Below are 13,859 nucleotides of genomic sequence, written 5' to 3' on the forward strand. Positions count from 1 at the left end.
ACCACTGCCTCCTCTGCTAGAGCGACAGGACATAATTAGATTTGTGATGTTACCTGTTAGATCGGGGACATCAGGCCGAGTATTGAGGCCAAGTCAATGGGACATCAGTGTTTGTGAGAAAAATTTTGAGGTCAACTGAGTTTAGGAGCCAGTTCAGTGCTTAATATCTGGATGGTCTGTCCAGCTTTGGTCTTCCTGCTGCTTCAAATTGTTTATCCAGGGCTACTGAACCCAACAAGAAAACATGGTAGCATAGAGATTAACATAACACTATTACAGCACCACCGAACCAGGTTCAATTCCACTACTGTCTGTAAGGGTTTACCACATGCGTTTCCTCCGGGTACTTCAGCTTCCTCCCACATTTCCAAGACATACTGGTTTGTAGGTTACTTGGTCGTATTGGTATAATTAGATGGCGTTGGAAGGGCCTATTATCATGTTGTGTCTGTAAATAATGACCTGTCTAATTACAGTCAGTCAAATTTGTTATCAAAATACTTGTTCTCAGGACTGGTTGGGATGTTAATTTAGCACTCTTCTTGTTTTAGCCAAGGTGATGTATTAAGACCATAAGACATAGGAGCAGAATTAGGCCATTCAGCCCATCAAGTCTGTTCCACCATTCCATCATAGCTGATCCCAGATCCCGCTCAACCCCATATACCTGCCTTCTTGCCATAACCTTTGATGCCCTGACCAATCAAGAAGCTATCAACTTTTTCTTTAAATATACCCATGGACTTGGCCTCCACTGCAGTCTGTGGCAGACCATTCCACAGATTCACTACTCTCTGGCTAAATAAAATCCTCCTTACCTCTGTTCTAAAGGGTCGCCCCTCAATTTTGAGGCTGTGTCCTCTAGTTCTGGATACCCCCACCATTGAAAATATCTTCTCCACATCCACCTTATCTAGTCCTTTCAACAATCACTTCCAGTTTATCTAGAAACAGAAGGTACCATGGTATTTCCATAAAGTCAGTACCCTAAAGAGTAGATAAGAGAGGGGCCAGGACGGCTGAGGCTAGTCACTTTTTGATGGACTCTGTCATCCCTTTCAGATCCTGCAGTGTTGAGGCAATTCCCAGAAGATAGCAATGACCAGGTAAGATGCACCTTTACCTTGCTCTGTGGCTCATGGACTGGTTAGTGATTGAGCTTGGGACACCATTGACATAAATATCTATTAAAGGACTCAACTGTAAAACAGGTCATGTATAATGGTCTATGTTTCTGCATATGATCCATTTGACCCTCTTTCCACTTTCCGTCAGCCTATTCTGTATTCCCATCACATGCTCTGTTCCAATTTCCCCTTAATCACATTAGTGCCATTTACCTTAATGTGATGGAGTACTTAATCTTCTCTTCACTCTCTGGGCAAATATGTTTCTACCGAATTCCCAATTGGATTTATTAATTCTTATCTTGTATTTATGGCCTAGCATTTTATGGCCACACAGAAATATTACTACACCTGCTCTGTCTAACAACTAAACTTAAAGCCCGGTGTTACCTCTCAGCCTTCTCCTTTCCAGACATCTTCATGATTTTTACTTTGAACACCTGATTAAATAATGGAAGTTACATTTAAGTGCATGTTCTACATTTGATTATAGGATGGTTATTTGGATCACATTAAATAGTTACAGAATGAAAAAATTTTTTAGTTTGTAAGTGAATCCCCTTAGTGGGTTTACAGTTGAAAAACAACTGCATCCCAATGAGATGAATCCAACACTGCCTTTAACTACTATCTCATGCTAAAAACCACCGTATACCATGTCTTCTTATTACTTTTGTCAACCAGAAGTTTTCTGATACTAATCTGGAGACCCAGTACGAGCAAATTACACATTCAGAGGAGGAATCACAGTTACCAATGACATAACTAGCCCTATATATATGCACAGCCTCCACCAAAATGCATTGTAAATATGGGATCCCAGGAGCCAGGCACAAGGCTTTTCTGACTAAATGGCTCAACACTGCACTCGCCTGAAATTATCCCCCCACCTAGGTTATTGGTGGTCCCTATACAGGTAACTACCACTATTGTTAATACTAGACTGTGATTACTATGCTGCCAAGATACCTGTTTCTCTTTCCACAGGAATCTCTGCAAAGCCTGCCTAAGTTCTGCTTCCCTTTTGATATGGAAAGGTAAGTATCAATTCATAGCTTTAGGACCGAATGTCTTCCCTGCTCTTCCTGCTGGTGGGGCTCGGTCCCTAGTGCATATTGAAGCAGCAGGGCCCAGGTCCAAAAGCAAGGGACACCCCAAGATTTGGATGACATGAAAAGGTCAGAGTGTCAGGGACAGGTCAGTTCAGCTCACTGCACCACGAGGTCTATTCGTCTCTGCACTGAATTTCAACTTGCCGCTCCCGGAGGTTTATTCATTCCTGCACTGGGCTGGAGCTGTAGCCTGCAACTTAATGCGCTGCTGACTCAGCTGCAGTGATGCCTCACTTTTGTGATCTTCAGTTCCAAATGTTAGAAGCTTACTTTTATTGTTCGCATGATTTGTTTTTTCCTCTCTCTAGCACATTGGTGTTTGATGCTCTTCTTTTGTTTTAATGGGTTCCATTGGGTTTCTTTGTTTTGTGGCTGCCTGTAAGCAGATGAATCTCAAGGTTGTATAAAGAATAGATACTTTGATGATAAATGTACTTTGTACTTGGTCGACAAGAAGATTCACAACTACAATTAGTTTGGGTTTCATCCAGTTCCTGGAGGTAAAATTCCACACAACCATAAGGCTAAACCAATGCTTAACTTCTCAAATTTTTCAGTTTTAACAGTTCAGCGTAATTTTTCAGTGTAAATGTTGTTTGCTAATTTAAATATAATTTAGTTGATGCTATCCTGACAGAGAATATGAAAGTCATAAACAAAATATCATTAGAAGCAGGCTGGGTAAAGGGCTCTGGGCTGTGAATGGAACAATGAAGCAAGTTTCACATTGTGCCACAGCAATGAATTGGCATAGACCTGACTGACTGGATTGCTTGCTGCTGTAGAAGACAGGAAAAATAGACTGATACACCATTTAGAAGTAAATACTGGAGTAAAGTGTGTGGTTCAGCCTGTTTTATTCTGCATCTAACTTGGGAAGATTAGAATAAAACATGTTCTTAGTTCTAAATGAACTGTAACAGTTCGAGAAAAGTTTAAAGTTCAAAGTAAATTTATTATCAAGGTACATATATGTTACCATATAATACCCTGAGTCATTTTCTTGCAGGCGTTTACAAGGAAAATAAATAAATACAATAGAATAGGAAAACCTTACATAACACAGTTACAGATTGGCGAGTATGATGTTGTACTCACCACTGAATCATGGCTAAAAGAAGATTATAGCTGGGAGCTTAATGTAAAGGATACACATTGAATCGAAAGAACAGGAAGGAAGGCAAAGAGGGTGGCGCAACTTTGTTGGTAAAATATGAAATTAAATCATCAGAAGGAGGTGACAAAGGGTCAGAAGGTGTTGAATCATTGTGGATAGAATAAAGGAACTGTAAGGGTAAAAAGACCCTGATGTGAGTTGTATACAGACCCCCCAGCTGCAGTAAGGATGTGGTCTACACAAAACAATGGAAGATAGAAATGGATGCCAAAAGGGCAGTTTTACAATAGTCATGGGGAACTTCAATATGCAGGTAGATTTGGAAAATCAGGTTGCTGCAGGATTTCAAGCGGGAGAATTTCTAGAATGCCTATGAATTGGCTTTTTATAGCAGCTCGTAGTTGAGCCCACTAGGGGATAAGCTAGTCTGGAATAGGTGTTGTACAATGAACCGGAATTGATCAGAGAGCTTAAGGTAAAAGAACCCTTCAGGGGAAATGATCATAATATGATCGAATGCACCCTGAAATTTGAGAAGGAGAAGCTAAAGTCAGAAGTAACGGTATTACAGCAGAGTAATGGAAATTCAGACAAATGGGCCTCGTCAGCTGTGGTTGGCAGCTTTTCTAGGAGAAGGAAAACTCTGATCTCAAACCTCTGCTGCCTTGCAGCTACACCCACTCATGAGAAAGGCTTCGGGAGTAAACCCAGAGGGGAAAATCCAGAGCTGGAGTCCCTAAGGCAGTCCTACATTGAGTTGAATGCTGACTGGCAGCTCCTGTGACGCTGCTGGTACCAAACTGTATCAGTCTCAGCCGTTCCTTTGGGTTCATCAGTTGCGTGGAGAGGGAGAGCTTGCTACGGGCAACAGCTTGCTCTCCATATCATACAGCCCATGTTTGCATATCTAGACAGCTAGGACAGAATATCCATGATCAACTGGGATTGACAGAGGCCTCATACTCAGACTTAGAATAGAAATTACAGAGGCATGAGAGAGGAGTTGGCCAGAATTGATTGGAAAAGCACACTGGCAGGGATGATGGCAGAGTAGCAATGGCTAGAATTTCTGTAAGTTATTCAGAAGCCACAGGATATATGCATCCTAAAAAGGAAGTATTCTAAAGGCAAGATGACACAACCATGGCTAACAAGGGAAGTCAAAGCCAACATAAAAGCCAAAGAGAGGGGATATAATAGAGCAAAAACTAGTGGGAAGTTAGAGGAATGAAGGCTTGAAAAAACCAACAATAAGCAACTAAAGACATCATTAAGAAGGTGAAGATGGAATTCGAATGTAAGCTAGCTAATAATATTAAAGAGGATACCAAAAGTTCCTTCAGATACATGAGATGTAAAAGAGAGGCAAGAGTGGATATCAGACAGCTGGAACACAAAGCTGGAGAGGTAGTAACGGGGGACAAGGAAATAGCGGATGAACTGAGTAAGTATTTTGCATCAGTCTTCACTGTGGAAGACACTAGCAGAATGTGGAAGTTCTAGGTGTCTGGGGTCATGAAGTGTGTGGTTACTATTACCAGAGACAAGGTTCTTCGAAAGTTCAAAGGAGGTTCATGAAAATTATTTCAGGAATGAATGGCTTATCGTATGAAGAACATTTAATGATTCTGGGCCTGTATTCACTGAATTCAGAAGAATGAGGGGTGACCAGATTGAAACCTATCAAATGGTGAAAGTCCTCGATAGCGTGGATGTGGAGAGGATGTTTCCTGTGATGTGAGAGTCTAAGACCAGAGGACAGCCTCAAAATAGAGGGCCATCCTTTTAGAACAGAGATGAGGAGGAATTTCTTTAGCCAGAGAGTGGTGAATCTCTGAAATTCTTTGCAACAGGCAGCTGTGAAGGCCAAGTCTTTCTGTAAATTTAAAGCAGAGGTCGATAGCTTCTTGATTGGTCAGGGCATGAAGAGATAGAGGGGGAAGGCAGGAGACTGGGGCTGAGAGGGAATTGGATCAGCCATGGCAGAGCAGACTTGAGGGGCTAAATGGCCTAATTTTGAACCTATACCTTGTGGTCTTATGGTCCAAATAAACACTGACAAACAACCAATGTGCAAAGGAAGGCAAACTGTGCTAATAATAAAAAATACTAAAAACATAAGTTTTAAAGGAATTCTTGAAAGTGAGTCCAATAGGTCAAAAGTTAGTTCGGAGCTATGGTCAGTGAAGTTATCCACACCAGTTCAGGAACCTGTTGGTTGTAGGGCAACAACTGTTCCTGAACCTGGTAGTGTGGAATCTACGGCCGAGTGGTAGTGGCGAGAAGGCATGACCTGGATGGTGGGATCCTTAATGATGAATGCTGATTTCTTGTGGCAGCGTTCCATGTAAATGTGCTCAGTAGAGGGGAGAGCTTTGCCTGTGATGGACTGGGTTGAATCCACCACTTTCTGTAGGCTTTTCTGCTGCTGAGCACTGGTATTTCCATACCAGGCCATGATGCAACAAATCAGGATACTCCCCACTGTGCATCAATAGAAGTTTGTCAAAGTTTTTGGCAACATGCTGAATCTATGCAAAATCCTAAGAAAGTAGAGGCTCTACTGTGCCTTCTTTGTGATGGCATGTACATGCTGGTCCCAGGACAGATCCTCTGATACATTAACACCAAGGAACTTAAAGCACTGACCCTCTCCTCCTCATATCCCCTAATGAGGACTGGCTCTTGGGCCTCTGCCTTCTTCCTCCTGAGGTCATCGTCAGCTCTTTGGTTTTGCTAATGTTGAGTGAGAGGTTGTTGATTAGCACGACTCAACCGGACTTCCAGTCCCACTCCTATATACTGATGTGTCACCACCTTTGGTTTGGTCAACGACAGTGATGTTGTCTGTAAACTTAAATATGGCATTGGAGCTGTACTTGGCCACAATCATAGGTGTAAAGTGAGTGGAGCAGCAGGCCAAGCACACAGCCTTGTGGTACGCTTATGCTGATGGTGATTGTGGAGGAGATGCTATTGTAAAACTGTAGTAACTGGGATCTACCTGTGAGGAAATGGAAGATCCACTTGCACAGGGAATTATTGAGACTCAAATCTTGGAGTTGTGTTGAGTTTCAAGGGAGTGATAGTATTGGCTGCTGAGCTGTAGTCACTGAAGAACATCCTGACATGTGTATCTTTATTGTCTAGAGGTTCCAGAGCTGAGAGAAGAGCCAATAAAATGTCAGGGCATCTGCTGTTGACGTGTTGTGATGGTAGGCAAACTGGAGCAGATCCCAGTCACTCCGTCAGGCAGAAGTTGATCTGCTTCATGATCAACTTCTCAAAGCACTTCATCACAGCTAATGTATGTGCTACTGATTGTAATCATTGAGGCATGTTAACGTGTTCTTGAGCACTGGTATGATTGAAGACTACTTGAAGCAGATGGGTACCTCAGACTGCTGAAGCAAGAGGCTGAAGATGTCTATAAGTACTCCAGCCAGTCGATTAGCACAGGTCTTCAGTATTTGGCCAGGTACACCATCTGGGCTAGATGGATTCTGTGGATCCTGAAGGATGCTCTCACATCAGCCTCGGCAACTGAGTTCACAGATTGTCGCAGGCTATGGGGGTTTTGAAGTGCCTTCATTCTAGGTGTTCCTTCAGTTCAGCTTTTTGTTTGCACTGACTGGATAAATGGTTGAATGTGGAATAACGATACCTGAACGATATCAGTTAGCCAAGCATTTCCATTGTCTCATTATTGTCAGGTGTAATGTTGTGGGCTCACTTTGACTGGATTTCTAACAAAAACACACACGAAATGCTGGTGGAACACCGCAGGCCAGGCAGCATCTATAAGGAGAAAAACTGTCAACGTTTTGGGCCGAGACCCTTCGTCAGGACTAACTGAAAGGAAAGATAGTAAGAGATTTGAAAGTAGTTGGGGGGGGAGGGGGAAATGCAAAATGATAGGAGAAGACCGGAGGGGGTGGAATGAAGCTAAGAGCTGGAAAGGTGATTGGTGAAAGTGATACCAAGCTGGAAAAGGGAAAGGATCATGGGACAGGAGGCCTCGGGAGAAAGAAAGTGGGAGGGAAGCACCAGAGGGAGATGGAGAACAGGCAAACAACTAAATATGTCAGGGATGGGGTAAGAAGAGGAGGAGGGGCATTAACGTAAGTTAGAGAAGTCAATGTTCATGTTGTTTAGGTCCCTGAATGGTAGTGGGTGAGAAGGTGCAAGGATAAGCGTTTCACTACGCTCGGTCCGCCAGAGAAAGCAGAATCTCCCGGTGGCCACACATTTTAATTCCACGTCCCATTCCCATTCTGATATGTCTATCCATGGCCTCCTCTACTGTCAAAATGAATCCACTCAGGTTGGAGGAACAACACCTTATATACCGGCTGGGTAGCCTCCAACCTGATGGCATGAACATTGACTTCCCTAACTTCCGTTAATGCCCCTCCTCCCCTTCTTACCCCATCCCTGACATATTTAGTTGTTTGCCTGTTCTCCATCTCCCTTTGGTGCTTTCCTCCCCCTTTCTTTCTCCCGAGGCCTCCCGTCCCATGATCCTTTCCCTTCTCCAGCTCTGTATCACTTTTGCCAATCACCTTTCCAGCTCTTAGCTTCACCCCACCCCCTCTGGTCTTATCCTATCATTTCGCATTTTCCCCTCCCCCCACTGCTTTCAAATCTCTTACTATCTTTCCTTTCGGTTAGTCCTGACGAAGGGTCTCGGCCCGAAACGTCAACAGTGCTTCTCCCTATAGGTGCTGCCTGGCCTGCTGTGTTCCACCAGCATTTTGTGTGTGTTGTTTGAATTTCCAGCATCTGGAAATTCCAGCAGATTTCCTCGTATTTACATTTTTCTAACAAGTTGCTTATTGATCGTTTGGGTATTGAAGTTACTAAACCATGGGCACTTAATAGTCTAGCTAGCCCAATCTTTCTCAACCCTTCCCCCAAAAAAATATTCAGTAACCAGTCACACTGAATCAGCTGACCTTTCCGGAGAGGGTTTTATTATTCACCTCTTTGGTTAAAGGTGTCCATCCTTTTAGAGTACCTTTGTGAAATGCAAGATTAGAATAATTCATGACAACAAAGCATGGGGTTTTATTAGTCTTCATGAAATCCTCTGGTGAATTACTCACTAGATTAGAATTACTCTGTGGTGCCAAAGAGATATTTGATTACTGAACTATAGAATTCTGTTTCTGTTTGGTAGGGAATGGGAAAGTACCACAGTCCAGCAGTTCACTTTCGTCCTGACAGATATAGATGGATTTCAACGGTTTGGTTTTTGTCGGCTGACTGGGAGTTCGAAGACCTGCATCTGCATCCTCAGGTAGGATGGGGAGATGGGCCCAGAACTTGAACAATTTCTACAAACTAACATTGTGTTTCCTTCCAAAACATTTATGAAAAATAACAAAACAGATTCGTTTTAGCCTTTCTCTCCAATTACTTGTCTCCTCACTCTAACCGGTAAAGATTCCACATTGACAACTCCCCTTCCTCAAATACTTAGTTCCACTCCATTTCCAAAACTGAAATCCCACAACCTGTCACGTTCTGGAGACTGTCCATGAAGAACCGCAGAGACAGAAATGGAAGTGTTCAGGGCTGACTGTGTAAAATTCAGTTCTACTTGCAGCTCCACAGGTAATGAAGGATCTCCAGGACTGAGAGAAAATCTAGGCAATGGTCGCCAAGTGGCAAGTAACAGACTTTGCACATGTCAGACAAGTATCCTTTTCAAACAGTCAAACCACATTCAGCAGCCTTACAGCCCCAGTATCATGGGTCACTATTGACCTATAGTTTAACAGAACCAATCACACAGATACCATGATATCCTGCAGTGAATGAGTTACTCCTGCCTTCTCAAAGCTTTTGTACCACTTACTTGTCACATATTAAGTGTGATGGTTTACCTTGTGTTTGATCAAGTGAGAAGAACTCCAACAACTATCAAGAAGTGCAGAGCTATCTAAGCTTCTGTGGCAATGAATTCGATAGATTGTTTGTTTCGCACCCAGTTCCTGGACCCCAACTATTTTCTCCTCTGCCACTAACACACCAAGGTTACAACGTGCACAAAGAACAGGATGCTCTCTGTTAATCTTCCCAAGTGTCCTTGTCAGCACCTCCAAAACCCACCACCTCTACAGGCCAGAAGGCAATGGCAGTAGCTACTTGTGAACACCTGGTTGACTTCCAAGACACCAATTGGGGATATATCAAAACCAGTGCTTTATTGTCACTTGTTTCCAGTATTGAAATTTTATGCTCAGTTTCCACTTCATTAGGTATACCTGCACACCTGCTCGTTTATGCAGATATCTAATTAGCCAATCATGTGGCAGCAATTCAATGCATAAAAGCATGCAAACAAGGTCAGGAGATTCGGTCAATGCTTAGAGCAAACATCAGAATGGGAAAGAAATATGACTTAAGTGACTTTGACTGTGGAACGAAGTCAAGTAAAAGTGTCTTGACTTGACTCGACTTGGTGCCAGACAGGATGGTTTGAGTATCTCAGAAACTGCTGACCTCTTGGGATTTTCACACACAACCTTCTCTAGAGTTTACAGAGAACGGTGCAAAAAAGCAAAAAACTGAACATGCCTGGACTCTGTTTTTTATATTTTGATTCTTATATTATGTGTTTTTTGTTTGTTGTTGCTGCTTGCATGATCTGTTTCTTTTGCATGCAGAGGATATTGACATTTATTCTTCGAACAGGTTCCATGGCTGCCTGTGGGAAGACAAATCTCAGGGTTGTATACTGCATCCATACTTTGATAGTAAATGTACTTTCAATCTTTATGAAAAACTTTCCCCTCTGATCCTCTTTAAAACTTTTTCCTGTCACTTCAAGCATACGACTCCTAGCATGTAGAGGTGGTGGGTTTTGGAGGTGCTGACTAAGACATTCCAGCATATTACATAGAGCATCATGTACTTGGTGGACATTGTAACCTTGGTGTGTTAGTAGCAGAGGAGGAAATAGTTGGAGTGTTGAACAAATAATCTGTTTCCCTTAAATGGCTCTGTACTTCTTGATAACTGTTAGAGTCTTCTCATCTGATCTTGTTCAAGGTGTACCATCACACTTACTAATATGTAACTAGTAAGTGGCACAAAGGCTTCGACAAGACCGGGGTGAGTAATTCACTGCAGGTTATGTGTGGCTACTCATAAACACGAGAGATCCTGCAGATGCCAGATATCTTGAGCAACGCACACTTAATGCTGGAGAGGAATACACATTGCCTTTCCCCTCACCTGGTCTAACCTATCACCTGCCAGCTTCTACACTTTCCCCTTCCCCAACCACCTTAATCTGGCTTCTCTCCCCTTCCTTTCCAGTCCTTGGTCCAAAACCTAAGCTGTTTATTCCCCTCCATAGATGCTGCCTGATTTGCTGAGTTCCTCCAGCATTTAGTATGCGTGTGGCTTGTCACTTAGGATAGACAGAAACACCCCCACATTAATTATTCTGAACACCAGTGCCCAGCAAGGTTACAGCTCCCTTCTCTACTCCCAGCACACTCCTGACTGTGTGGCCATATTCTGCTTAACTTCATTTACAAGTTTGCAGATGATGCCACCGTACTGGGCTGTATCTCAAATAACGAGATGGAGGAAGGCGAAGGATGTGCAGGAAGAAGATGGAGAGCTTAATAACATGGTGTCATGCTGTGAACTTTCCCTCAATATAGGCAAAACAAAAGAGCTGGTTATTGACATCAGGAAGGGGAGCGGGGCACATACTCCTGCCTACATCAATGGTGCTGAAGTTCAGAGAGTTGACAACTTCAAGTTCCCAGGAGTAAATATCACCAATAGCCTGTCCTGGTCCAGCCACGTAGACTCCACAGCCACAAAAGCTCACCGTTGCCTCTATTTCCTCAGGAGGCTAAAGAAATTTGACATGTGCCCATCAATCCTTACCAACTTCTGTCTATGCACCATAGGAAGAATCCTATTTGGATGCATAACGGTTTGGTATGGCAACTGCTCTGCCCCTGACAGCAAGAAACAACGGAGAGTGGTGGACGCAGCTCAGCACGTTATGAAAACCAGCCTCCCTTCCTTAGACTGGCTCAGTAAAGCAGTCAGCATAATCATAGATGCTACTCACTCCGGACATTGTCTTTTTCCAGTGTCCCATCAGGCAGAAGATACAAAAGCCTAGGGGCACGTACCACCAGATTCGATACAGCTTCTACCCTTTGTTATAAACCATTGAATAGTTTCCTAGTACGATAAGATTGATTCTTAACATCACAATCTACCTCAGTTATGATCTTCCACCTTTTTCTCTGTCTGCACTGCACTTTCTATTAGCTGATACACATTGTTCTGCATTCTATTATTTTTATCTTGTACTACAACACACTGTAATGATTTGATCTGTATGAACAGTATGCAAACAAGCCTTTCATTGTAACACACACAAAATGCTGGTGGAACGCAGCAGGCCAGGCAGCATCTATAGGGAGAAGCGCTGTCGACGTTTCGGGCCGAGACCCTTCGTCAGGACTAACTGAAAGGAAAGATAGTAAGAGATTTGAAAGTGGGGGGGGAATGCGAAATGATAGGAAAAGACCGGAGTGAAGCTGAGAGCTGGAAAGGTGATTGGAAAGGATCATGGGATGAGAGGTCTAGGGAGAAAGAGGGAGGGGAGCATCAGAGGGAGATGGAGAACAGGCAGAGAGAGAGAAAAAAAAGGGGGAACTAAATATATCAGGGATGGGGTAAGAAGGGGAGGGGGGGCATTAACAGAAGTTAGAGAAGTCAATGTTCATGCCATCAGGTTGGAAGGGTCTCGGCCCGAAACGTCGACAGTGCTTCTTCCGATAGATGCTGCCTGGCCTGCTGTGTTCCACCAGCATTTTGTGTGTGTTGCTTGGATTTCCAGCATCTGCAGATTTCCTCATGTAAGCCTTTCATTGTACCTCAGTACATGTGACAATAATAAAGCAATTCCATTTCCTCTTACTTTGACACCCCTAACATAGAAAAGAGGTTCTGATTATCTATCCTGTATTGGTCCCTCATAATTTTATGTACTATATCCATCAAGTACTTCTAATGCGACTTTGCTCCAGGGAAATCAAACCCAGCCTATGCATTCTCCCTTTATAATTAAAGTCTTCCATTCCAGGCAAAATCCTGGTAAATTTCCTCTGCACCTTCTCCAGTGCAATTACAACACAAATTTCTATAGATGGACCGTGGAGATCATTCTAACTGGCTGTGTCACCATCTGGTGTGGGGTGGGGGAAAGGGGGCTACTGCACAGGGGCGAAGTAAGCTGCAGTCAATTGTAAAATTATGGGCACTAGCCTCCATAATATCCAAGACATCTTCAAGGAGTGATGCCTCAAAAAGGCAGCATCCATCATTAAGGGCCTTCAACACCCAGGACATGCCTGTTCTCATTGCTACCATCAGGAAGGAGGTACAGGAGGTTGAAGGCACACACTCAATGATTCAAGAACGGCTTCATCCCCTCCGCCATCCGATTTCTGAATAGACATTGAACCCATGAATGTTACCTCACTTTTTTAAATTTCTATTTTTGCACTACAAACTTAATTCAACTATTTAATAAATAATATACACTTACTGTAATTCAGCTTTTTCTCTATCATTATGTATTGCACTGTAACGCTGCCACAAAGACAAGTGTCACAATATACACCAGTGATATTAAACCTGATTCTGATTCCTGGTGCATGGTGACTGAAATTGCATTCAACTCTCCCAGCCTAACCAGTGTTTTGTTAAGTTACAACACAATGTCCCAACTCACACACTACCAATCAGAAAAGAATCCCTCCACAACTGCCCTCTGCCTCTTCTCAGATATGACCCAATTAGCCAGCTTGCCTCAGATCTCATGTTTAAACCTTATGGAACTACCTAACATGGGACTTTAGTAAAGCTTTTCACAAAGTCCATGTTTACTGCCCTGTAAACCCCAAAACAACACAACCCACATTAAATCCTGTGATTACTCAGGCACCATCAGTGGTCAGTAATTGTCCAAAAGTGCATGTAGGATACAGTATTCATTAAGGGGAGCATCTAGGGCCTCCTCATTTAGTGGATTAGTAATCACTGAGTGGTTTTGCCCAGCTAAGGAGGGAAACATGAGTACAAAGAAAATTAGCTTTCCAATGGAGAGGAACTGTGTGTGTGTGTGGTCACATGCCAGCAGAGTGGAAGTTGATATTTCTATTGCCAACCACATTCACAGGAACTGAAATGCTGAAATGTTTCTTGAAATATTTCAAAATCTAAAGTTGCCTGGAATGATGAGTGACAACTTAAGAACAGAAAACAACAGAGAAACTCGCTGTTCATTGGAAGCTCTGTACGTGCAATGAAGGGCTCTAAAGTATAGTGATTGTTTTTAGTTTAAGGAAAGAAGCGTTGCTTTATAGCAGCAATCAAACACCAATGAGATGAATTTGTTTGCAGTGTCATTGATAATGTCAAGGTTATGACAAAGACGGCAGATAAACTGGATGCTCC

The 13,859-nt window shown here is 42.9% G+C and overlaps 1 protein-coding gene across 6 annotated transcripts in view; it reads left to right on the top strand.

Moving 5' to 3' along the window:
* Window positions 1-13,859, top strand: part of LOC132406514 (DENN domain-containing protein 1B-like) — a 127,184-nt gene that overhangs the window by 63,728 nt on the left and 49,597 nt on the right. For all 6 annotated transcript variants that reach the window (XM_059992291.1, XM_059992292.1, XM_059992290.1 and 3 more), the window contains 3 exons: window positions 1,063-1,106; window positions 2,115-2,164; window positions 8,536-8,655. In XM_059992291.1, the coding sequence (XP_059848274.1) occupies window positions 2,157-2,164; window positions 8,536-8,655 (128 nt within the window). In that variant the 5' untranslated portion in view covers window positions 1,063-1,106; window positions 2,115-2,156. The remainder of the gene's footprint in view (window positions 1-1,062; window positions 1,107-2,114; window positions 2,165-8,535; window positions 8,656-13,859) is intronic.

Source organism: Hypanus sabinus, chromosome 16 (genome assembly GCF_030144855.1).
Source record: "Hypanus sabinus isolate sHypSab1 chromosome 16, sHypSab1.hap1, whole genome shotgun sequence".
NCBI classification, from domain to species: domain Eukaryota; kingdom Metazoa; phylum Chordata; class Chondrichthyes; order Myliobatiformes; family Dasyatidae; genus Hypanus; species Hypanus sabinus.